The 24,988-nt window shown below is 40.6% G+C and overlaps 2 protein-coding genes across 3 annotated transcripts; one reads left to right on the forward strand and one right to left on the reverse strand.

The window, feature by feature from the left end:
• Positions 1 to 1,598: 1,598 nt before the first annotated feature.
• gnao1b (guanine nucleotide binding protein (G protein), alpha activating activity polypeptide O, b) lies at positions 1,599 to 10,399 on the forward strand. Its single transcript, XM_008405417.3, has 9 exons — positions 1,599 to 1,702; positions 3,097 to 3,569; positions 3,667 to 3,709; positions 6,358 to 6,499; positions 6,733 to 6,893; positions 6,987 to 7,115; positions 7,209 to 7,338; positions 7,944 to 8,097; positions 8,186 to 10,399. Exons 2-9 carry the CDS (start codon positions 3,452 to 3,454, stop codon positions 8,371 to 8,373), a joined length of 1,065 nt encoding a protein of 354 aa, XP_008403639.1. The 5' UTR covers positions 1,599 to 1,702; positions 3,097 to 3,451; the 3' UTR covers positions 8,374 to 10,399.
• On the reverse strand, positions 10,252 to 24,704 carry cog4 (component of oligomeric golgi complex 4). 2 transcript variants are annotated; one of them, XM_008405416.3, is made up of 20 exons: positions 24,371 to 24,704; positions 23,050 to 23,132; positions 22,819 to 22,933; positions 22,554 to 22,728; positions 22,097 to 22,290; positions 21,172 to 21,277; positions 20,935 to 21,092; positions 20,811 to 20,869; positions 17,876 to 18,000; positions 17,675 to 17,793; positions 15,602 to 15,768; positions 15,339 to 15,504; positions 13,819 to 13,881; positions 13,612 to 13,725; positions 13,394 to 13,486; positions 13,231 to 13,314; positions 13,054 to 13,155; positions 12,808 to 12,936; positions 11,164 to 11,305; positions 10,252 to 11,033 (listed from the first exon to the last, which is right to left on the reverse strand). In XM_008405416.3, exons 1-19 carry the CDS (start codon positions 24,503 to 24,505, stop codon positions 11,171 to 11,173), a joined length of 2,322 nt encoding a protein of 773 aa, XP_008403638.1. In that variant the 5' UTR covers positions 24,506 to 24,704; the 3' UTR covers positions 10,252 to 11,033; positions 11,164 to 11,170. The 2 variants fall into 2 exon arrangements, with proteins under 2 accessions (XP_008403638.1, XP_008403637.1); XM_008405415.3 differs by having other exon boundaries at positions 10,252 to 11,305.
• Between the last annotated feature and the right edge of the window lie 284 nt (positions 24,705 to 24,988).

Raw genomic sequence — 24,988 nt, forward strand, 5'->3', positions numbered from 1 at the left:
AATATTAGCTTTTCAGTATTTTAATTCATTTCAATGTACTTTATATTTTTTAGATACTTTAGCTTTACAACATTTATAAAATTACAACTTTAAATACAAAAATTTCCTACTATTTAAATTGTAATATATATTTTATTTTAAAGTATAATCAGATATAATTGAGAATCAACTGGAATACAGTTTCTGATTATATTTACCTTTTAATGTTATATTGTAGTTTCTCAGCTCCTATTACACCACATAACATCAGCCGAATTAACCCCCATCATAAACTTAAATTTTACGTACGCAGTACGTGGATTTCTTGCCATATTATTGACGTAATTAAAGGTTCACTTGGTGCTCCGTGTCCCCCACCGGGTGTTTTTCAGACCTACTTATGTTGTTGACACGATTAAACGTCACCCAGGTGCTGGGGAAAAGAGGACAAGTGACGGCAGTCGAGTTGGGACATTTCAGTTCCATAATACCGACACGATTTCCACCAATGACACCAGAACACAAAGCGACACTTGTCACTTCAATATTTCTGTCATTTTTAACAATCTTTCATCGGACGTGATTAGAGCTCGGCGGCTCTGACGTAAACTAGATTGTTAGGCGAGTCTCGCGCGGACAGTTCTGGGTATGGCAGGCCAATTTATCATATAAATAGTCAGCGCAAACATCCATAATTCACTTTTCCTTCTCAAAAAAAAAAATAAATAAATAAATAAATTTTACGTCACAATACTGTTACTTTGTAAGATAAAAGCCACTCTGGACATCTGGACGTACCGCCATTAGAATTTCCTAGTTTCAGTTGGGAATGGAAATATAAGCTTTAAAAGTAGAAATGTTATTATTCAGATGGATTTAAATTCTCTAGTTAACTGGGATAATTTCTTGGATCCCAGAATCCAAGAAATTATCTGGGATTATGCTGTGAATCCCAGATAATTTCTCGGATTTTATCTGGATGGGATGAATGGCCTATGGTGCCATTCATCTAAGGACTGCCAGTGTTTTGTAACTTCTGACTTTTCTAGTAAGATTTCTGATTTATCTTGGTGATCAGATACTTTTATTTTTCCAAGATGGATCTCAGTTTTGATTCTCGAGTACAAGTAGTATGAACTATTTCAAACAGAAATGTTGTTTTAACATATGCTGGATAGTGACTACGTTATCCAGTTACATCTACTCGAGTAACATTTTGGAAAAAATTTACTTTTAAGAGTATTTTTTAACAGTGCTGTACTTTTTTACTTTTACTTGAGTAATTTTATTATGAAGCATAACATTTCTGAATGCTCAACCCACTGTGAGTAACGTTACTGCATGAAGAACAAGCTTGTTTTAACCAAATTAAATGACCAGATATAGACACACACTTGCGGTTTTTGTTAAAGTTTCTTAAATTTTATATTGAAAGAAAATAATTTGCATAAATGTTTCTTTTGCTCAATTTTGTTATTTTGTAATGTATATCAATTATTTTCACTTTGGTCTTTAAAATACCAATATTGGTCCATGAGATTTTTGTCATATTGTATTCGCAGAAACATGACCGAGTGAGCTGTCTTAACATCAAACTATCTGGGACGTATATTTCTCCTGTAACCTTGTCAACAAGAGTTTAGGCCGTTAGGAGAAAGTAAACGGCTCATAAACTCTCTGACTGTACTTTATATGCTTTCTACTTTGGAAAACCTTTGTGTTTGTAAGTATTTATATGTTTGGTAGGCACTTACACTTGATGCTGTCTTTTTTCGCTGATAAAATATAAAGCATTTATGTAATTTTTGAGCGTAGCATGAAGATATATAGATATTATTAAGTAATTTCTCATTCTGTTACATTTCAGTTACAAAAACGTTTTGAGTGTAGCATTAAGAGGGTTGCATTAACCAGTAATATTTTCCCCTTCTGTTGTATTTCAGTTACAGAAAAACACATTTTAAAAAGATCTTCAGTTCAGAAAAGCAAGACTTATTAGTTGATCGCTGGCTGTCAAGCTACATACACATTGACATGTGTTGTGAGAACAGCACAAAAAGTATTTTTACAACGCTATGCATGTCACTTTACTTGAGTAATTTTATTTACCTGAGTAAAATGTCTGGATACTTGACCCATTGTGGGTAACTTCAATGAATGAAGTACACGCTTATTTTATTAAAAAAAAAAAAAAAAAGATCACCTGGCACAGACACACACCTGCAGTTTTTGATAGTTTTATATTGAAGGGAATTGATTAGGAAAAATGTTTCTTTTGCCTAAATTTGTCATTATGTTATTTATAAGAATTATTTTAATTTTGGTAATTAAAATACAAAAAAAAAAATCCACATAACTTTCTGTTTTGGTACATCTGATGATGTAATTTTTAATTTTTAACTTTTATAAACCGTCACTAAGTTGTGTCAGTATGGTGTCTGATAATCTGAAAACGTCGAGTCGAGGAGAAGCTTGATTTTTTTCCACCGATTATTTGTCTCAGTTTTAATAAATATTTAAAATAACTATTTTTAAGCTACATAGGCCCACTTTAAAACTGCAGTATGTAATGATTATAAAAGTATCTTTTCCATATTTTTGGAAACTGTCACTATGTCATGACAGTATGGTATGAGACAGGTAATTTGTGAAAAAAATCAAGCTCTTCTTCCTTAGACCCTAGGAAGAGGGTCAGAGCCAGAAGCTCTGACCCTCCTCCTGGCTCTGTTTTTGACCGAGAGCCTCCATTTCTTCAGACAGCATAGTAGTTCAGGGAGGAGGTGAAGGACATCGATTTTTTTTTCACAGATTATCTGTCTCATATTATACTGTCAGGGCAGGGTGACAGTTTTAACAAATTTGTAAAAAAAAAAAAAAAAAAAAAAAAGTTATATACTGCACCTTTAAGTGATTCATTTTGTGGTGCTATTTTTTTGGTACTTGAGTAGCATTTTTGTCTTTTACTTGAGTAATATTCTGAAGTAGTCACACTCTTACTTGAGTACAATGTTTGCGTACTTGTAGTTATTTGTCCTACTGAGCTAAATCACAGCCACCTCTTTGATTATATGTTACAACGGCCTGCCATACCATCCCATCTGTGCTTTCCTTGAAAAGATACGCCGAAAGCGCGCAGGCTCGTCATCCTCAGCGCCGCCCTGTAGAAAGAGAGAGAGAGAGACAGAGAGCTGGAGACCCCCTCCCCACCTAACAACCCCAAACCCCGCAGGCTCTGTCACAACGACCCCACCCCCCAGCCCCCTCTGAGCGAGGGCACGGAGCGACAGGCTCGCATTCGCGGAGAGAAGACCGTTCCGGGATCCCGGCTCTGTTTCGCCCTCAATCCGGGGCCCTAATGCAGTAGCGGCCAGCGCGGAGGAGAGAGCGAAGTGAGACGTAACGCAGCGACCGAGAGTCGGCGAGGGACAGGGCGGACTGGGGAGACGACGGGATCGCTCATTCGCCTGGAAACATGGGATGTACACTGAGCGCCGAGGAGCGCGCAGCTCTGGACCGGAGCAAGGCCATCGAGAAGAACCTGAAGGAGGACGGGCTGGTGGCCGCCAAGGACGTCAAGCTGCTGCTGCTCGGTAAGAGGAGAGGCTGCGGCGCCTCGCTGCGCTCATGGAGGGGCGGAGGTGCTCTCCGTGGTGCTGATCTCACTGCCTCTGCCTCCGTTCTTTGCAGGCGGCGGAGAGTCCGGGAAAAGCACCATCGTCAAACAGATGAAGTAAGTGCCATTTACTTTGTTTATTATTACTATTTTTATTCAAATTCCGGTCTCATTTTCTCCGCTGACAAACTCAGTCTGAGTGAAAGGCCCGAGATTGCGCCTCCCCTGTCTGCACGGAGGTAGGCTGGGCCGCCATGTTTCGAGAGGCCGAAGCCCCAGAGGAGCACCGGTGACTCCAGCACCTCCTGCAGACCTCCAGGGAGGCCGTCCAGGGTGCTGTTCACCGCCGGGGGTGCTGAAATGTAGTTAACGAGGGTTTCGCTTGACTACAGGGAGTGTGCAACTAGGGATATGTACAGGGTGTGTGTGTGTGAATTACAGTGAGATCACTACTGCTCCATTAGTGAATACCTCTGCTTTTAATCTTAATGGCTTTAAGTGCCCGATATCGCCGGGAGTACTTTGCCTATAAAGCGGATTTACTCAGAAATATTGCTTCTAAAACCGCATCTAAACCTTCCCCTGTCTAACCTAAATCACCCGTTGATGTTTTAAACGACTGCTGTTGTCTTCCCTAAACCTCTTATTCAAGTTCCTAGATGTTTCAGCACGAAAAGACACAAACCTCCCTGCAGTGTTACGACTGGATCCCACTTCCTTGGGTCATCCCTGTACCTGTGTATTAAATCAGATAGAAATGGGACACTCCTTCAAGCAGCTGATGCATTCTCAGTTCTCACTTATTTCTACTTCATAAACACATTTGACTTCATGTGCACATTATGTTCTTAGCATACAATTACAATCCTGCAGCGGGCGTTCTTAAAAAAATTACCAAATGTATTCTACTGAGAAGTAAATCTACCTTAACATGTTAAAAGTGCATTAATGTTTCTTTTCCAATATAGTACATTTGGTACAATCATCAAAAAAGGTGCTGCAGAATTGTATGGCTAGTCTTCCTGGTGCTACTCCATATCTATCAGAACGTTCTAGTTGTTTTAGTGGTGAATGTTAAAAGTTAAGAATATTTTTTACAATTTTGCAGCATTTTGTGTTGGTTTACAGTATTTTGCCAATATGAGAACTCTTCAAACGGAACATTTTAGTGGTTGTTGTGCCTTTTTGAAAGACGATAACGGGGAAAATCTTTACATTTGTGAGCGTATTTTCCACCTTCTCCCTCCCCCTACTTTACATAAACAATTGGCTTGGCCTACCCCTTAGGAACGAACGAGGAGCAAGAGGTGAAATGGGACTGAGCATTTATCTTGGGAGAAGTTTGCCCAGCCTCCTCTTGTTTCCATTCAACCTCATTACCCTGCCAGTGCTCCCAGGTTGCAGCATATCCTACGGCTCTGCCCCGAACCCAAGACACTTCTCAAAAACACTGTTTACAAATTACTCTTAGGGCCTTTCCCTGGCCTGGGCAGGCAGCGGATGGATGGGTTTTACTGCTCACTTTGAGTCATAAAGTGCAGGTATTGGAGGCGAGCGTGATGACATCATTGTCACATACGGTGGAAATCCTTTTCCTGGTCGCATTCATGAGAAAGGAGTTGAAGTGTAGTATCAACAGGCATGAGGAGGCTGTTCAAAGGCTCGAAAATGGTCGTAAAGTGAGGTGAAATGATGCATGCAGCGGGGTGGATATTATGAATAAAACAGGCATGCTGCTGTCGCCAGTCAGCTGCAGAAATGTCACTGATGTCTATTTTTGTGCTTTTCCTCTTTAGCACCCTGTATTGGTCAGAAGGAGTTTCATTAATAACTCATAATGCTTTTTTCAAACAGAAGAGTCCTAATTATTTTGACTTTATACACTATTTATACCATGAAATATTTTTATGTCTCAAAATATGACAGAAGAGTTTAGGCATTTTTGTGAAGAAAAGCACACATTTTAATCAAAAGCAACTTTTTTTTTTTTTTTACGTTTCCATTTAAGCAAAACTGGTATTTTCCGCAGTAAAACATAAGCAGCTGATTTTTTTTAAACAGGCAAAATAAAATATATTGTAATCTGCAACCCAAAAATGCAGCCGTTCTCATTCTCCCTTCGCAAAAGGTAAATTTTTTTTATTCCATAAAACTGTTAATTTTGATGATGGTGCTGCAGATTCAGGCCATGTGGCTGATCTCTGCAGCGAAGCATCTTTTCATAATGTGCCCTGATGAGATGGAAAAATGAAAACCGTGATCCCTTATCTGTCTTCCTCATCGGATGTCAGTCGGTGTTTGCGAATGACGCGATGAATGTTGGACCGCGGGTCGGTTTCCTTATAGGTCCAGTCAGTCGGGGTGAGGAGGGCCTGATGGACCAGATCATAAGGAGTTTAATTGTGCCTGGTCTTGTGTGGTCGTGATTGATTAGAGCTCAGATTGATCTCGCTCCATCGCTCGTCATGCATTATAAATGATTTAAATATCACATTACTGCCAAATTACACATTGTAGACTGAGAAAGGGATCAATTCCTGCTCCACTTTAACATGATAGAGAAGGAGGAAAGATAGAAGAAAACACGACCAGAGCTCACCGCAGAAGCACGTACAGCTGCAGAAAAATCAGGAATAGTGAAGCTTTTACTGTAATAAGTCATTTGTTTTGAAATGTAGGAACATATGGACAATTGAGACATTTTTTTTTCTTTTCTGTTTAGTCCAGGCTTGTGCCTGTCTGATAATATCTCTGTACGCCTGCAGGATTATCCATGAAGATGGCTTTTCTGGGGATGATGTGAAGCAGTATAAGCCTGTGGTCTACAGCAACACCATCCAGAGCTTGGCAGCCATCCTTCGAGCCATGGACTCGCTGACGATTGAGTTTGGAGACAAGGACAGAAAAGTTAGTCTCACTCACACCCAACCATCTGAACAGTTGATCCCTAAGAAATTCAATTTTATTAATATAATCTTGAAATGTGAACGTGTCCGAGAAGAGCTGGACGAGTAATAAATTCACTTATGCGCAGTTTTGAAAAGTTAGTTTGAAAAAAAGCCCCCAAAACTGTCTCAGCTGGCGATGAATAATTAACAAGATTATATTTCTGTGTCTGTTCCCCTGAACTTATGAAACAGGCTGACGCAAAGCTGGTCTGTGACGTCGTCAGCCGCATGGAGGACACGGAGCCGTACTCTGCCGAGCTTCTCGCTGCGATGAAGCGTCTCTGGGCCGATCCGGGGACCCAGGAGTGCTTCAACCGCGCCCGGGAATACCAGCTGAATGACTCGGCTCAATAGTGAGCGCAACAAGAAGCAGCTGTTTTTGGAAAGAAAGGAAAACAAAAACAGTAGACCTGTAATTTTTCCATCTCTTCTCCTGTTGTCAACAGCTACCTGGACAGTTTAGACCGCATCGGGGCGGCAGATTACCAGCCAACAGAGCAGGACATCCTGAGGACCCGAGTGAAGACCACCGGCATCGTCGAAACCCATTTCACCTTTAAAAATCTCCATTTCAGGTGGAAGAAAAAGAAGCCCCTGCCGCAGCTTGTGAGGACTGAATGCTACCAGTTTTAGCTCCTGCTCTGAACCGACATGCTCCGTGTTTTCAGGCTGTTTGACGTTGGAGGTCAGAGGTCAGAGAGGAAGAAGTGGATCCACTGTTTTGAGGATGTGACGGCGATAATTTTCTGCGTCGCTCTGAGCGGGTATGACCAGGTGCTCCATGAAGACGAGACAACTGTAAGTACTGGCAAAACATGGAAAACATTTATGCCTTCAGTCTGTCACAGGGAGTTTATTAATTATTTTTCATACAAACAAATGTAACAAAAAGTGATTTATACAGACGGGAAATGACCAAGTCAGTCCAGTAAGACCAGATATTCTAAACAATGAAGAACCAAGGAAACAATACAAGGTTGATACAGAAAAACAAAGCTGAAAAGACAATAAAAATGTTGAAATAACACCTCATAGAAAAATAAATGTTAATAATTAAAATATAAAAAGATAGTGTAAATTTAGCTTATAATTCTAATGACTTTTTTTTAATTAAACAAAAATATTTAAAACAACAATGGCTAAACTGTTTAAAGAAATAATTGTTGTAATTGTTAGTAGCTACAACAGAAATGATACATTAAAACAAAGCAACTTGATTAAAAAAATAAAAGCTTAGTTATTTACAGATGTAAAATACCTGATAAATGAATAACTAAAATATAAATAATATAACACTGAGATATAATTAATCAATCAAAAACTTGCTAAAATTGCACAAAATTAGACTAAGATAATAACAGTCGGAAAGATTTCCCTCAGTGCTGTTCCTCCTCCTCTTGCAGAACCGCATGCATGAATCCCTCATGCTCTTCGACTCCATCTGCAACAACAAGTTCTTCATCGACACCTCCATCATCCTCTTCCTCAACAAGAAAGATCTGTTTGCTGAAAAGATCAAGAAGTCGCCGCTGACGATTTGTTTTCCAGAATACACAGGTGAGTCGGCGGACCTTCTTCCTCTCCTGCTCGTCTCGGTCACAGGCGAACCGAGCGTCACGTCTCGCCGCCCTCTTGTCTTCCGCAGGTGCTAATACTTACGAAGACGCTACGGCTTACATTCAGGTTCAGTTCGAGAGCAAGAACCGCTCTCCCAACAAGGAGATCTACTGTCACCTGACCTGTGCCACAGACACAGGGAACATCCAGGTAGTGTTTGATGCCGTCACCGACATCATTATCGCAAACAACCTTAGAGGCTGCGGCTTGTACTGAGGCCCAGAGCCAGAAGCACAGAGGTCGTCATGGAGCGCGTGAGGTGTTAATAATGATAATTTTGATGATTCTTAAATACATAAATATGTAATTCCACACGTCCAAACGGGACCCAAAGAGCTGCCGTCAAACACCACACTGGATCATTGCCATGATTTGTATCCCCCGTCATTTTTGTTTAAAATCTAAACCCTCCCACCCCCCACATTTTTTTTTCTTCGTTTTGTTTTTTTTTTTGTCTTTTAAAAATGTGTTTTTAAGTTGAATGTTCTGTAAGGCTGGAAGCACCAGAGGTTTATTCAGCTGAAGCCTTGCCCAGAAACGCAGAGGAGGACGCCGTCCCGTTACGCTCTGAATACAGCCTCTGGTGCTCCATGCCACGAGCTGCTGAGTGTGAAGGTGGAGATGATGATGATGATGATGATGCTGCTGACGGTGTCTTGTGGCTGAGGGGCGTGGACGCAAAGAAAAGAAGGAGGCTGTGCTAACTTTCCTTCAAACTGCAGGTCTGTCCACTTGGTTTGGCTCTCATGAAAGAGAGGATTCTTCTGTCCAGAGCAGCTGCTGGCTGCTGCCCATCAGCCAGTCATTCCTTCAAGAAACAAAGAGAAACATTGGTGCCAACCATCTGAGGATAACAGATAGGGCAGTAGGGTCAGAAATTAGAGCTCATACTGTTGATTTATATTATTTAAATATCAGATTTTATTATAATGAAAGACTTATTTATGCCTCCGTCTCCCTCTTACCTGGAAGAAAAGTCCTGTGCCACATGCAGTGCTGTGAAAACTCGCCCCCTTACAGACCGTGGAGTTTTTGAGCCTGTTTGAGATCATGCCACATCTTATTGATTGAATTTAAGCCTGGACTTTGACTAGACCACTTCGAAACCTCCATCTAGCTTTTTTTTCCCTCTGCACTATTCAGACATTTGTGCTTCAGCTCATCACCCTGATCATCACACTGCCACCACCGTGTTTGACTGTTGATATGTTCTTCTTATGAAATGTTAGCTTCACGCCAGGTGTAACAGGACACATGATCTAAAACATCTGAATATTTTCCTAGAAGTTGTGGGGATCATTAGGATATTAAAAGGGGAATGTGAGCTGGTCCTCAGTGGGTTTTGCCTCTAGGGATCCGGTTTTGGCCCGGTCGTTTCCTGTATGTTGAATCATGAACCTTAACGGAGGAAAACGAGGCCTGCAGTGCTTTGGATGTTCCTGAATGAGGCGGTGTCGATGAACTCTTAGCGGATATTTTAGGTAGGTTTTTAGGTAGGCTGGGAAGGCTCAGCACTGTTCCACGTTTTCTTCATTTGTGGTTAAAGGTTTGTAGCTAAAAGCCTTGAAAACGACTTTGTAACTCCGTCCAGACTGATGCATATGAATGACTTTGTTTCTCTTTGGTTCGTTGACAGATGTGATTCAATAAAAAAAACAAAAACAAAAAAAACCCAGAAGAAATAATCTGCAAGGGGGTGAAAACTTCTTCACAGCACTGTATTTATTTCCTTTCATGAAACCCCGAGGTGCAGAGGGTCCCGAGCAGCTCTGCATCAACATCCAGGCTTTGGCGCTGCTACGAGGCCCCTGGATGTGAAATTGCATAGAAAAGTGCAACCTCACCTCCGGCAGTCTTTGTTTGGGGAGTTTTTCCGATTTAACCCTTCCCCCGCCCCCTCGCTCTCTCTCCACCGTCCATCATGTTTCTCTGTTTGCAGGGAAATCTAAAGTACAGCCCCTCATTTTCACCCAGACTGCCCCTCTCATCCCCTGTACTCTTTAACCCATCACATATCAGTCAGTCCTCACATCCTATCTCCATTTTCACCCTAAAAAGCACCGTACTGTATATATATATTATGATTATACCAGATTTTTTTTTTTTTTTTTTTTTTTACTGTGAATGTTTCTGTGCTGCACCCCCATCCTATTCAGTAGTTTATTGGTTGCTCTCATGTGGAATGTTTGTGCTGAGCCAATCGAATGTTGTGTTTACATTAAAGCCACACTTTTCCTAACTATCTCTGCTTTGGCGGTCTTGAGTTTTGATTGCGCCGCGACGTAACAAGCTGTTCCCTCCGCTTTAATCTGTACAGAGAATTAAGGCTGGACCAGGAAATTAGGCTGCATATTATGAGAGAGTGAACCACTTTTGATGCTTCACTGCCTCGTGAACAAAGCTGCCCGTTTGGAGTCAGAAATACGCATAAAAAAAAAAAGATTGGGAGCGGCTCTGGCATGGCAGTGAAATGTGCTGGGTGGCAGGGATCAGGAGCACAGCGCAGCAAGCTCTCAATTTATTAGGTTAAAAGTGTTCCATCATCACCGGCAAAGGAGCTATTCATATATTGGATGACTGGGCTGGATCAGCTGTCTGACCTGCTTCTGTCAGTTTAATGGCCGGGACGTTCATTACTGCTCTGCTGCACCAGCGGCCCCACAGCTCCGCTCCACGCTCCCAAGTGTATCCCCGTTTCTCTCTCGGCCTGCCACAGGTTAAAAATACTCCACCGTAATACAGTCACACATTTATGATTTTAATTACACATTTTTACAGTTAACTAAAGATCAGGCTGCTCGCCGTCGCTGCTGTGAAAAAGACGCGTCTCTGGAAGCTCAGCTGGAACTGAAGCAGACTGGGATCAGCTGGGCAAACTGCAAAAAAAATAATAAAAAGGAAACACCACTGAGGAACAAACAGGGTGTTTGTTTTGTGTCGCGCACACATCTGTTTAGAGTTTTTCTTTTTTTTCCATGTGCTTCACAGTCGCAGACGGCCACTAACTCGTTATCTAGAGTCGCAGCCTCTTGATATCTTCGCTTCTGAAGTCGATCCGCAAAGCCAGAACCTGACGCACCTCGGCGGGGGTCAGCCGCCATGTCAGTGGGCCTGAGTTAGGACCCCAGTAGTCCAGGATCTCAGTCACCTGCGGGACAGATAAGCAGAAACCTCAAGATGCTACCAAAGAGACTGAGAGCTAGGCAATGTTGATCTCACTCCACCTTTAAGTTCTTTAGTTTTGACATATATTTTTAAAAACATGAAAACTAAAAATATATAAGATTCTGATTAAGTCTGAACTTACCTTTAAGAAAAGTAAGACAAAGCACAAAGAGGAATCGGTTTTGATTTGGACACAGTTTTAATGATCACGTTAGCAGGGTTTCTGCAGGAACTCAAAGTTAAGACTTTTAAAGACCATTATGAGGTAGATTTAAGACTTTTATCTCCTTTATCTTCACAGAAATGTACGAACATCATCCAGTCAACTGGCATTAGATTTGCACTTATCCAGGATGGATGCAAAAAACTAGCTAATTTGCTAGCAAGGGTACGTTAGCAGCTAGTTAGCAGTAGCCTCAACTATCCAGTCACACTCAATGTTCCATAAGAGAGAAAACAAGAGACACACCACATGCGATTAAATACTCCTAACTGATAAACGTATTTAAAGCCAACTTATTGTGAACGAATTTAAAACATTTTAATTTTAGATGCATAAATTTAAGACTTTTTAAGGACGCGTGTCCTTCCACAGACTTTTTTTTTAACCCCTTGAATGAGCCAGCAGAGAGAAAATGCCAGAGCATTTCCAGCCTGTACTGAGCCACTGAGTTACACAGTTGCCCCTCTCCCACCTGTTGCTGAGAGTACTGACTTCCAGTTATAAACAACATGGAAGCTGAAGAAGAGTCACCCATCCCTCTTATTTGGAGTTGGTGAGTAACTAACTGTACGTCTGAAGCAGCTGGCGTGTTTTTCTCCAACTGTTACTTTATTAAAACGAGAAATGCAAAACAGATTAGACAAACTGTGCAACAAGTTCTTGAAAACGACTACATTTACAAACTCAGGTATCAAAATAAAATTCAACATTGCAATATAACAAAAATTAAGGTGCAATATTAATAAGTTACCTGTTTTAAATGAAATCATTTGAGTCGTTTTACATTTTTGAGTGAATAAAATGAGACAGCTGCGTTTTTAAATAAGATTATCGCACAGTGAATATTTCATACAGGCTCATGCTTAAAGGCCATTTTATAGTCATTACATATTTGAGCTTACTGCGTTCTAACTATTTTTATCTCCTTAGCAAAGACATTAAAGGTCAGAGGCTCCAGAGAAAACATGTTTATATTTCTAATAAGAAATCTTATATATGTATTTGTAACCCACTACATGCTTTTTTTAGGCAAAGTTGATTCATTTATCGATATTCTTCACATCTACAACTAGTAAAAGTAATATTTGGTCTGACCTACATTTTTGCAATTTAAGGTTAAGATTCTTCTCATCTAGAAAGTTCAATAATATAGTTTCTTTTCACAAAAAGTAATCGTAACGATTAACTATTAAAACCAGTGGAACCAGAAGAAGTGCAACGCCACAACAGGTTTTAAGTGTGTTGGTGTGAATCTGAGTTACCCGCTCCAGGTTGAGGATGGTGGCCATCTGCGTGAGGCGAGCGAACTTGTCTCTGATGGTCCAGGTGGTGACCGTGGTGAGGTACGCCACTAGAGAACGCAGCTCTTTGTCGAACTGCAGCCCTCCCAGCTGCAGCAGGAAATGCATTAACCACAAACCAGCAGGATTCATTAGCAAATCACTGCAACTTTTCAAAATAAGCAGGGAAGGTTTGGCGCCACCCTGTGGCCAAAAGCAGCTGCTCACCCTGCTAAAAGAGCATTTGAGCACGGTCTTCTCCAGCTCAACAGAGATGAGGCTGGTCATCAGGCTGGTCAGGGTGTCGTAGATGACAGGACTGAGGGCCGTCTGGGGAGAAGAACCATGACGATTACAAAAGCAGAATTAATCCGGTCAGGAATCGGCCACTTTAATGTTCGTTACCTTGAACTCGGCCATGAGCTGCTCCAGGTTAATGATGAGCTGCTGCACCCAGGGGTCGTTGGCTTCATAGTCGTTAAACTCTTCCTGTGAAGATTGGCCACAATTAAAAACAAAAACAAACCCTGGTTCTGGTTGTTTTCTGTGAATGTGAGGTGAGCAGAACCTCCTCTATGTTGTGGGAGATGGACAGAAAGCTGCTGATCCAGGGCTTGACTTGAGGCTTTACGGCTGTCGTGTTCAACTCCGTCAGACCCTCCTAAATATAAATACAATTAGGGTTAAATGTTGAGTTAAGAGCATCGAAGTCAAAGTTTGAATAGATTTGGCTTGGTCTGAGGAGAATCATTGACATTTCTTCATCGTTTTGTGCTCGTGTCGAACCTGCAATAGATCCTTGAACTTTGCAGAAGTGCTGACGAGGTCGGACAAGCAGCTTTCGATCTTTGCTTTTTCACCAGATCCGACTCCCTGAGTGAACAGCTTGGAGCAGTCGTTCTGCCAGGAAAAAGAGAAAAAAACAATAAATCTCTGCTTTTTCAACCTGCAGAGAAATTTTCCTAAAAGAAAGGGGAGAAATGCGCCTTTTACCTCCAGGTTCCTCTTTAGCGTTGTGATATTCTCACTGCAAACCTCCACGTTATTCAGAGTGACCTGCGTTTGAAATGCACGTTAAGGATTGAACAGAACTGCACCAGACAGAGATCAGGACCGGACAATATTCTCTAGCTAAGCTCTGATTGGAGAGGAAATGCTGAGAAAGAGAGTTTTAACCAATTCGTTAAAGGTGACCCATTATGCTTCCTGGAACCGATTTGGTAGGTCTGTCGGCGATACAAAACCAGTTTGCAGTTAAACCTCTGAGTCCTAAGTTTCAAATCTCTGCCTGGATATTTTTGCTTATTTTAAATGTCCACAGTTCTTTAAATGTCCTTTGAGTAAAAATATTTGCCCATTTATCCATAACAACTGGAACTTATTATTATTTTCGCAATTTACTGTCTATTAAAAGAGTGACTTATCAGATTAATTTCACTTCCTGCTATGGCGTGGAGTGAAACTACCGTAATAACCCGATATTGGCTGGAAAGTGCAACGTCTCCCGTTTGGCCTTGAAGGGTTTAAACCAGTTGACCAAAATGTGCTTTAGCTCAGCTTGGGTTGCTAGGTAACGGGCGGAACTCTTCTGGGGTTGCTAGGTAACGAGTGGGGCTTCACTGGGTTGGTGCTGATTTGTGACGTTACTTTCTGGAAGTTTTTAAAAGACTCATTTTCCAGACACCAAAAAGTTAACTTATTTAACTTATTGTCAAAAATTGGATGGGTGTTTTTTTGTTGTTGTTTTTTTTAGGCACTTGGAATGTTTTTAGAATCAGTCGAGACCCAAATGTAAATGGAAAAACACACAAAATGTGAATTATGAAATATAGGTGTCCTTAAAGGAATAAAAAAACAAAAAATTCCTGCTACTTTCAGTCTATTAGACATCAACCAACGACAGGTTTTTTTGAGTTTGCTCACTTTTTTACTGATATGAGTTACAATCTCTACAAAAAATATTTGGTATCAGTCAGACTTCATCTGACTATCGGACCAGAGTTTTATGCTAATATACAACTCTGGAAAAAATGGAGAGCCCACTGCACTGAACCCCATTGAAAACCTCCTGGTTTCTCCACCAGATATCGATTTCTGAACTCTTCTTGAGTTAAAACATTAGTGATATTGTTTCTAAATGAATATAAACTTGTTTTCTTTGCATTATTTGAGGTCTAAAACCACTACATCTTTTTAGCTATTTTATGCAAATAAATACAACATACAACATTTTTGCTTTGAATTTCAGAGACATGTCATAGAATAAAGTAACAATGTTCATTTTACTCAAACATAAACCTATAGAGAGTAAAATCAGAGAAACTGATCATTTTAAATGCTCTCTTACTTTTTTCCAGAGCTGTATAAATTATTATTTTTTTTTTACTTTTGTCTATATCCTGAAGCAAAAGATTTTATCACCTGAACCTCGGCTGTTAGCTGCAAATATGGAGAGGATTTTACTAGCAAACAGAAGTGGGAGCGGCACACAGCGGTGTCTCCGATCATCTTACCAGGAAGGCAGCTTTGGCGTTTTCGGTGCTCTCGATGCCCAGCGTGTTAAACTTTCCCTGCTGCAAGCTGCTCTGCATCAGGCTGACGGCGCTGCTGACGCCCCGCTGGATGTCCTGAAGCGTCGTGGCCGGGAAGCCCTGCCGCAGCTTGTTGTACAACACCTCTCTGGCAACAGGGAAGATAAGAGGACGGAGGTGAGACAAGAGGCAGCGGTTTGTATGAAGCCTTTAAATTGTGCCTGGTGGGGAGGCTGAGGAGTCACCTGAAGTCTGACTCCAGCAGAGAGTTGGCGTGGTTGATCATGGCGCAGAGGCAGTCGATGTTGGAGCTGGACAACGCTCTGCTGATGCACTTTTTAACGATGTAGAAACAGTCGTCCACCATGCTGCTGGTCAGCTGACCCTTCTCGTACGTATCCATGGTAACAGCCTGAAGCAGGTGAGAGTAATTAATAAGTTATGTAAAAATTAGGCAGCATAATTTCACATTAACAGGTCATATTATGCATCATCTCTTGCTTTCACACGTGTATTTAGCATTTAGCAAAGCTAATTTCAGCATCATTTTACTGGATTTCCTAAAATATATTTATTTATCTTAAACTGGGACCTGAGTCCAAATTTTGCACCGTAAACAGGCAAATGTGAGCTGGTATGACAATAAAGTTGAATCCTTGAAGAAGTAAGATTAGAATAAAATAAATAAATTAAAATCTGATGCAGCCTGCAGCTCTTGGACTCAAGCAGCGACGAAGAAAATACATCAAATACTTTACTTCTTCTGAACTCTACAGACTAAAATGTTTTGGTAAAAAGCTGAATAAATGAAAGGATGATAAGAAAACAAATAGCCTCCACAAACACTGTTTTACTTTCATCAACATCCGATTGTTTTTACAATTCAGACAAAAATGCATAGCTCACAAATGAGTCATGTTGTGCCCACAAAACGTTAAGATCCATGTCGTCACAGAAACAATTTCTGCATGTAGCGTCACGATGCAATCCATGTTATTTTTGTTTAATGTCAGCAACATAATTTGGGGAAAAAAAACAGTAACAGAAGAATCATATTGTTGTTAAATTTGTGGCTCTTCTCTGGACATCCTGTCTACCAACAACAAGAGGCAAGGCGCAGCAGGATTAGAAACCTCCACGAATGCCCCAGGGAGCGAATCTCATAATGAGGCGTCGAAACAAGTCTAACAAACTGGAAGTAATTCGTTTAACTGGAATCAGGTCGGTAACTTGGGACATGAAGCAGAGCATCCCTGAGAAACCGAGCCGTTCAAAACAAAAAATAGGAGTTTGACGTTTATCTTCGGCAAAAGGAGAAATGGATTTGAAGAATTAATCGACATGGAAATGTTTAAAGCAGAGGAGTGGAGCATAAATCCTGAAGGTCGGCGTCTGTAAGTGTGTCAGAGTTAAGACTCCCGAGTCAAATAATCCGATCATCAAGCAGAACTACGTATTACTAGAAATGAAAACAAAATATTTGGTTATGAGTTTCAAAGAGCGCTCTGCAGAAAACAAAAATAAATATCACAGCACACGTTCTGGAAAAACTGCAATGAACTGAAACTAATCTGGTTCCTTGACAGCAGGTCGGTGACTTAGGATGCACAGTTCTTTAAAAAGTATTCAAACCCTGAAAACATTTTAGTTTTTTTTACCTTTTGTCACATTACAATAACAGACTTTGATGTATTTTACTGGGATTTTATGTGAAAAACCAACAAAAAGTCACACACAACGAGGAAGAGGAAGGAAGAGTTAATAGGTTTCAACATTTTTTTTAAATCTGAAAAGTGTGGCATGCATTTGTGTTCAGCTCCCCTAGATCTAAACATAGTAGTACCACCTTCTTCTGAGATTACAGTTGCAAGTCTTTAAAAGTGTTGCACAAATTGTTTATCTCAGAACAGACAGACGGCATTAACATTAATGCAGATGATAATCCGTCCCATCAACTTCAGTTCTGACTGAAAACAAATGATTTTGTCTCAGCTGTGCCGTCGTTTTTAAACTTTTTTTTTTAATTTATCCTGCCTGTCGCTCAGCCAAAGGCATCTTTCTACTCTGCAGAGCAACAATGAATTATTCTATTTCATTCTACATCCAAATAAGCATTTAAAACAAAAGCTGTGATTTTTTAAAAAGCTTTTTATAAACATCTTACTGTCATAACTTTGAATTTGAAAACTATTTCCATGTCATTTTGTGTAAACTTGAATTAAATTGTAGTTTATGAAACAAAATCTCCAGTATTACTAACTCCAGAGCTTTTGTGAGTCTTGGGAGATTATTTTGAAACAGACGTGACGCTTCCTGACCTTGTTGACCGACTCTCTCATGTAGTACTCCTCCATTGGGATGTAATATCCAATCAGCTCCTGCATCATGGTGCTCAGCAAACAGTGCTTGATTAGCTTCTCCACATTCTGCTGGTGCTCTAACAGTTTTTTTGGAGAAAATAATGGAGCAGTTAAAAACAACAAAAAAAGAGAAATATTCCTGCCTTGTGATAAAACTACCTGGTGTGATGCTCTGAGCGTCTCCGACCTCAAAGTCGGCCATTATGCGGCGACGCAGGAAGCGCAGGTACAGCTCCGCCCTGGCGTTCATCAGCGTCACTTCTGCCAGTACGGGGTCCAGCTCCCTGTCCGACAGGAGATTTTATCACAGAGTTTATATCCACAGCTAATTTGTGAAACCCGCCCCTCAGCGGACCTTTCAAGGTTTAAATGAAAAGTAAACAGAATAAAACGATCAAAAAGAGACAGTGAACAGTGGATTTAAAACTACTGAATTACAATATTTAAAAGTGGATGCAGTTCTGGTTCATCTTTTGTCAATTCTTAAGCCCTGAAGTGAATATTTTAACGTCAGACTTGGTCTTAAAATCAGTTGGTAATGAGTCCCAGAGTGTACAGCTAAAAATAGAAGCTGTCTGATTGATGATGATTCTGACGACTCGACTGCAAATATAATTTCAACAAATATAATTGATCAGGTGCTACATGACTGATGCATTTATGAGGACAAAAACAAATGAAGCTGTCAAACAATACCATATTGTTGGTATTGATGGCACTGTTCTTAAATGGTTCCAGTCTTACCTAGAGGAGAGAACATTTTCAGTGAAAATTAGTGACTCTGAATCATCTGCTGTTTCAATGACTTATGGTGTCCCGCAGGGCTCAATTCTGGGCCCACTGCTTTTCTCTCTTTATTTATTGCCTTTGGGTTCTATCCTTAGGAAACATGGGATTTCTTTTCATTGTTATGCTGATGATTGTCAGATTTATTTGCCCATGAAGCAGAAGGATGTCCACTCCATCAAACATCTCCTGGCATGTCTTGGTGATATTAAATCTTGGTTGGCCTTGAACTTTTTAAATTGTAATGAAAACAAAACAGAGGTGATTGTGTTTGGACCCAGTGGCTCCTGTGAGTCCTCCTCTGTTGACCTTGGACCTTTGGAGGTATATTTTAAACATGTTATTACGGACCTTGGTTTTAAGGTGGACAGTGATTTTAAATTGGACAGCCAAATCAGAGCCGTGGTTAAGTCCAGCTTTTATCATTTAAGGCGATTGGCATCAGTGAAATCTTTTCTTTCCAGGCAACATTTTGAAACAGTGATCCACGCTTTTATCTCGACTCGACTGGATTACTGTAATGCACTTTATCTGGGAGTCAGTCAGTCGCTGCTCTCACGTCTGCAGCTGGTTCATAATGCAGCTGCAAGACTTTTGACAGGAACTCGGAAGAGGGAGCATGTGACCCCTGTCCTGGCTTCACTTCACTGGCTGCCTGTATATTTTAGGATTCATTTTAAAATTCTTTTGTTTGTTTTTAAATCACTGCATAATCTTGCCCCGGCTTACCTCTCTGAGCTTCTTCACCCCTACGTACCCTATCGGTCACTCAGGTCAGCAGATCAGCTGCTCTTGGAGGTACCAAGATCCAGGAGGAAGCTCAGAGGGGACAGGGCTTTCTCTGTCATAGGTCCTAAGTTATGGAATGACTTGCCTTTGCAGGTCAGAGAGGCCCCTTCACTGTCCACTTTTAAAGTTCGTCTTAAAACCCATTTATTTTACTTGGCTTTTAACTCCTGTGGGATCTAGTTTTAGAGTGTATGTTTTTGTTTTTAAACTGTAAGAGTTTTTTATTTTTTTTATTATGTTGTGTTTTAATGTACAGCACTTTGTATCAGCTGTGGTTGTTTTAAAGTGCTTTATAAATAAAGTTGGTATGGTATGGTATGGTAAAGCTCATTAGATTATTCTTCTAAATAATGATACAGTGATGACAGTGGATTGACTTTATTTATAACTTTTGTCTAAAGAGCCGATGTGTTTGGTTACAGTCGGAGCGGCCTGTGACAATCAATCAATCAATCAATCAATCAATCAATCAATCAATAAATCAATCAATCAATCAATCTATCAATCGCATGATGAATTAAAACTAGCTCTATAATTCCCATTTGCATGTTTTGTTTTTTTTGTTTTCTCTCTTCCTATCAAAGACTAGACAACAAAAGGCTTCGGTTTGACATGTTGGTCTCAATTAGCCACTTTTGTGAAGGAAAATGTTGTTTTTTTAACAGACTTCAGTATCCATTTTATTTGTTGTTTTATTTATCTTGGATATGTAAAATGTCCTTCAGCTTCAGTGTTAAATGTTTGTTTGAAATTTGCTTTGCTGATATTCGAAAGAGTGAACTTGCCACTATATCACTTGAACATGGTCTCAATACAACAACATTAGATTTTATCGCAATAAGTTCTGAAACAATTCATTGTTATCTTGGCAGACCTCCCTGTGTCTAAGCACATATTATATCTGACAAATGAAAATCATACTAATCATACCGAGGGCTGCCTGACTTGATGTTATTTTCTAATTACCGTATTTTCTGGACTATATAGAGCACCTAACTATAAGCCGCACCTACAATTTAAAAATAAAAAAATAAAACTGGAAACGTACATATATAAGCCGCACCGGGCTATAAAGCCACTGATGTATCCGCCGCTCTCAAGGACGCAGCAGAGAGCTGGTTCGGCTCCGACGCCGAACCATTGATTTGTTCACGCCGAGTTTACGAGCAGCGGCTTCATTTCCCTCCTTTACTGCCAGATCGACAGACCTCAACTTAAAAGCTGCATCATATGAGTCTGAATAAATTTCTCAGTCATGTCTGCTGCTAGCATGTGCTTGTTCTAAATGAAAATTAGCCCTTTCTTCTTTGATTTCCAATTTTGACTTTCAATGATTCACTTCCTGCTAAAGCGCCCCCTGGTGGTTGAAGAAAAATGCACAGAAAATTCACACCGGGCTACAAGCCGCATGGTTCAAAGCATGGGGGAAAAGTAGCGGCTTATAGTCCAAAAAATACAGTACGTATTTCTATGAATAGAACCACTGCAGAGACAAACAGGAGGTGAATATAAAGCAGACCTCGGCTCGATTCTCTCCCCTGGTACGCTCTTCATCATGCTGGTCTGGACAATCTGGAACTGGAGGGAAAAGGGTCAGAGGGATCAAGAGCAGAAACCATGCAGCTCCGGTGCAACACACACACCTTGTTGTGGTATCCTCTCTGCTGAATGAACTTATCAACAATTTTCTGGGCCTGACGGTCGCATTCCTGCTGCAGGTGAGTGATGAGGGTGTACAGGTGGCCCGGACCGTAATACGTCTCCACTATGGGCTGATGAGTCTCAACGACACGAGCAATGCCTGTGAGCAGAAACCATCACATTATTGGAGTCGTGTGATGAGCGGGAACCCAGGTGGGCATGCAGAGGGGGGTTCTCACCTTCCAGCAGCAGCGTCAAAGTGTCTGCAAATATCAGCAGAGCTCTCTTCTCTCCCAGATCGCCTCCTGTCGCCAACAGCAGGTTCTCCTCGGCTTTGGAGGCAAGCTGTGTGGAAAAAAATACACAAAACGTTTCTCAAATCATCACGTGATGAACTGGAGCTACGAGAATCTCGCAACAAGCCGGAGACACTTTTCAGGGAAGACTGTAGAATAAAAAGCTGGAGCAACTAGAAACAACAGGTCTGCCTAAAAAAAAAAATCAGACAGACAGCTGCAGCTGATCTAGAAAGATTGAGTTCTCACTAAAGCCAGGAAGGTAGAGCACATTTATCCAGCTCTAAAGTTCCTAAACTGGCTCCCTGTAGCTCAGAGAATAGACTTTAAAATACTGCTGTTAGTTTATAAATCACTGAACGGCTTAGCATCACAACACATTAAAGATCTGCTGTTGTCATAGCAACCTTCCAGACCTCTTAGATCTTCTGGTTCTGGTCTCCTTTGCATCCCAGAATCAGAACTAAACAAGAAGAAGCAGCATTCAGCTTCTATGCTCCACAACTCTGGAACAAACTTCCAGAAAACTGCAAAACAGTCAAAACACTGAGCTCCCTTAAATCTAGACTACAAAGCCACCTGTCTAGAGCTGCTTTTGAAACATTATTAATGAAACATTAACCAACATTCTGACCTGTAAAGATGGGACTTGGCAAAAAGCATCTTGAAATGCCTTGTTGCTGAAATGTGCTATACAAATAAAATATGTTTGATTGATTAATTGATTGATTGATTGATTGATTGATTGATTGATTGATTGAATGATTGATTGATTGATTGATTGATTGATTGATTGAAATGACTCTACAAAACTACAACAAATAACCTCTACCCCGTCCAGCTCCTTAGCAGCTCTCCTGTAACCCACCTGACTGCACAGGTACTGGCCGAACCGGGCCAGGCCCTGCTGGTGGAGGCCCAGCAGAGGGAAGATCTTGAAGAACCTCTCCACTTGAGCCAGGTCGACGGCTGCTACGGCCTCGTCGAGCTTCTCTGCCACGATCACTTTCAGCTTCTGCTCCGCCTCCTGCAGAGTCACCAGACTGGCGTCCACAGCGCTGCCTGTTCAGAAATGATACATTATGACTGTCAGAGTTTATCTACTGAAAACAAAAAGATGAGAGAAATATTTCCAGCTCGTAAAATGCAAAGGTTAAATATAATGGTCATATCTTAAGCATTAGAACTGAGAAGCACAATCCGGACTGACACGGTAACAAAAATTAGATGCTAAACATGAAGACAAAAAAACAACCAAAAAGTACAAAATTAACACTCAGCGTGTTTCCATGGCAACGCAAAACTATAAATAAGAAGAGTCGTACTTTCTTCTCCCTGACGGCTCAACTCGATCACTGATTGGTCCAGAGAAAGGTAGCGATGGATGTGAGCAGCCGCCTGTTCATAGTCTTCGTTACGCAGCGCCGTCTGAACGCCGTCGGTGCAGAACTTCAGGTCGAGGATGTCGTCAGCACGCTGGATGACGTTATAAAGCCGGGTCTACAAACAATAAAATAAAATAAGACCTTTAGACATATGCATTAATTATCAATGTCCCCACTTTAAAAAAAAATTAAGAGGTTTACTTACTTTTGCCAGGTCTAGCTGTCTGACTTTCTGGCTGACATTTTCAGCCAGACTGCAGGTGAAAGTGATCATGCCTGACAGCTGGCTGGCATCTCCTCCAATCAGCTGTAGGTTCGGTCTGCAAGGAAAAAATAAAGCGCATCAACTATATATATATATATATATATATATAATATATTAATAAAGATCTCAGAAGAGCTCAGTGAGGCTCAAACAGATTTATTAAGTCTTTACCCCATCCTCTGCAATGCCAACATCTTTGTGTGAATGCTCCCCTCCTGCCCCACCAGCCTGTCGAGCTCAGCTTCCACTCCTGTCTGTAATAAACAGAACAAAGACAAGTATTTTTAAATTAAGCAGCATGCATGCAGTACAATCACAAGACGTGTGCATCAAGGTCTAACTCAACAAAACATCAACTTAGTCACATAGGATAAATTCATATGCTCAAATGTATATTTCAAGAGTTTACTTTTGCTCATTTGATGATGTTTTGGAGAAAAAAAAACAACTAAAAATAGAATTATTTTTTTGAGAATGTAAACATACAAAAATATTTTCTAAACAAATAAATGTTCTGTTGTGGCCATGTTATATTCTCCCCAGAAACAGCAAATGTTAATTGCTTTCATTTGATTTAGTAGCTCAACTTCTCTAGATTAGTCTAATAGCCTTTGCGCAACCTACGTCACACTGAAATCTTTCTAAAACTCTTACTATACAAATTAGGAGCTAAGATATCCTGCAAAAAATATATATACCAGGTTGTAAAGTAAGTACAAATCCTCTATGTTTAAATGGGGAATACATTTTGAGAAAATTTTCTAGTACGAGCCAATCATTAACCTCTCAATAAACAATGAAAAAGTATTTCCCAATATTCTAACTAAGCTTTTTCCTCAGCTTTGTTATACAAACCTCTATAAGGCAGAAAATGAATTTCACCATTGGGTGCAGAAATCTTTAGTGAGACTCAAGCACAGAGATGCATCCATCAGGCATTTCCTAGCAGATTTACTATATGACTCCAGTTGTCACACATTATGCGTTTTATTCTAAGAACTATAACAAATAAATAAGAAAAATATGTGCAGTAGGTTGTTTGTTCTGGTCGTCTGTAATGTGTTTTATTGTTTTCCTCAAATCCACGCACAATATCCAAACACATATGACTCCTGACGTCTCTATGGGGTAGGCACTCATGTTTTAACAGTGATTAAATGATGATTTACAATAAAATAGCATAACAAGCAGAACAATAATGGTGAAAAATAATGTCTAAAGTTGATTTGACTTGAAAAGTCTGGATAGCAGCTGGATAGCAGATTTGACTGTTTTATTGTTTTGCTAAACTCCGCTGTAATTAACTGTAATAAGGTTTTTAACACAGAACACTGCAGTAGTTTCTAAAACACAGAGAGAGGTAGCTTTGGTCCAGATCCTTTGATAATTAATCAACAGCGGATTTTGTTAGCTCTATGACTGAAGGCAGCAGCATCACGGAAGTTTACATGGTGACGTAAGCAACAGACTGAGCTGTGCCTCCGATACGTACCTCCTCGGTACAGAGCTGCTGGTAAACCCGCTCCAGGTCATCCAGCTCCGTCAGCCCGGAGATGGTCTCCATGCTCACAGTCGATACAGAGCCAGAGTCGCTTCTTTTGGCTACCAGAGCTACACTGTCAGCCATCTTCCGCCACACGAAAGCTACTCCGGCGTCAACGTCATCAGTGTGCTAATAATCCCTCGGTTTAGCTTGGCAGGTAGCGCTCCAGCAACAACTTCGGCTTTACGTCTATAACATTGTCCTGTTACATATTGGTGTTCATCAAGATGCGTTTTATTATGCATATTATTACATTAAACAAAACTTCCCACTTATTACTGTCGGAATTAAACACCCAACCTGAGTAGACAGCTTTTGGGGTGAATTACCCCGCATATTTGCGCATGCGCACCACACCAAGCGCGACTCCTTATTGGCTTTCATGAGTTTTTAGTTTTTATGAATTCTGACCTAAATCTTCACTGTGATAATTGTGCTGCCTTTGAAGTCATTTTTTTATTTAAAAGAATTTTAGCTTTAGACTTTAAAACATTTTCTCCTATATCTATAGGTATTTGACTTTAGCATCAACTGTTTATTTCAATCTGACTCTATTTATGCTCTGTA

Source organism: Poecilia reticulata, chromosome 3, assembly GCF_904066995.2.
Source record: "Poecilia reticulata chromosome 3, P_reticulata-male-v2, whole genome shotgun sequence".
Taxonomy (NCBI): Eukaryota; Metazoa; Chordata; class Actinopteri; order Cyprinodontiformes; family Poeciliidae; genus Poecilia; species Poecilia reticulata.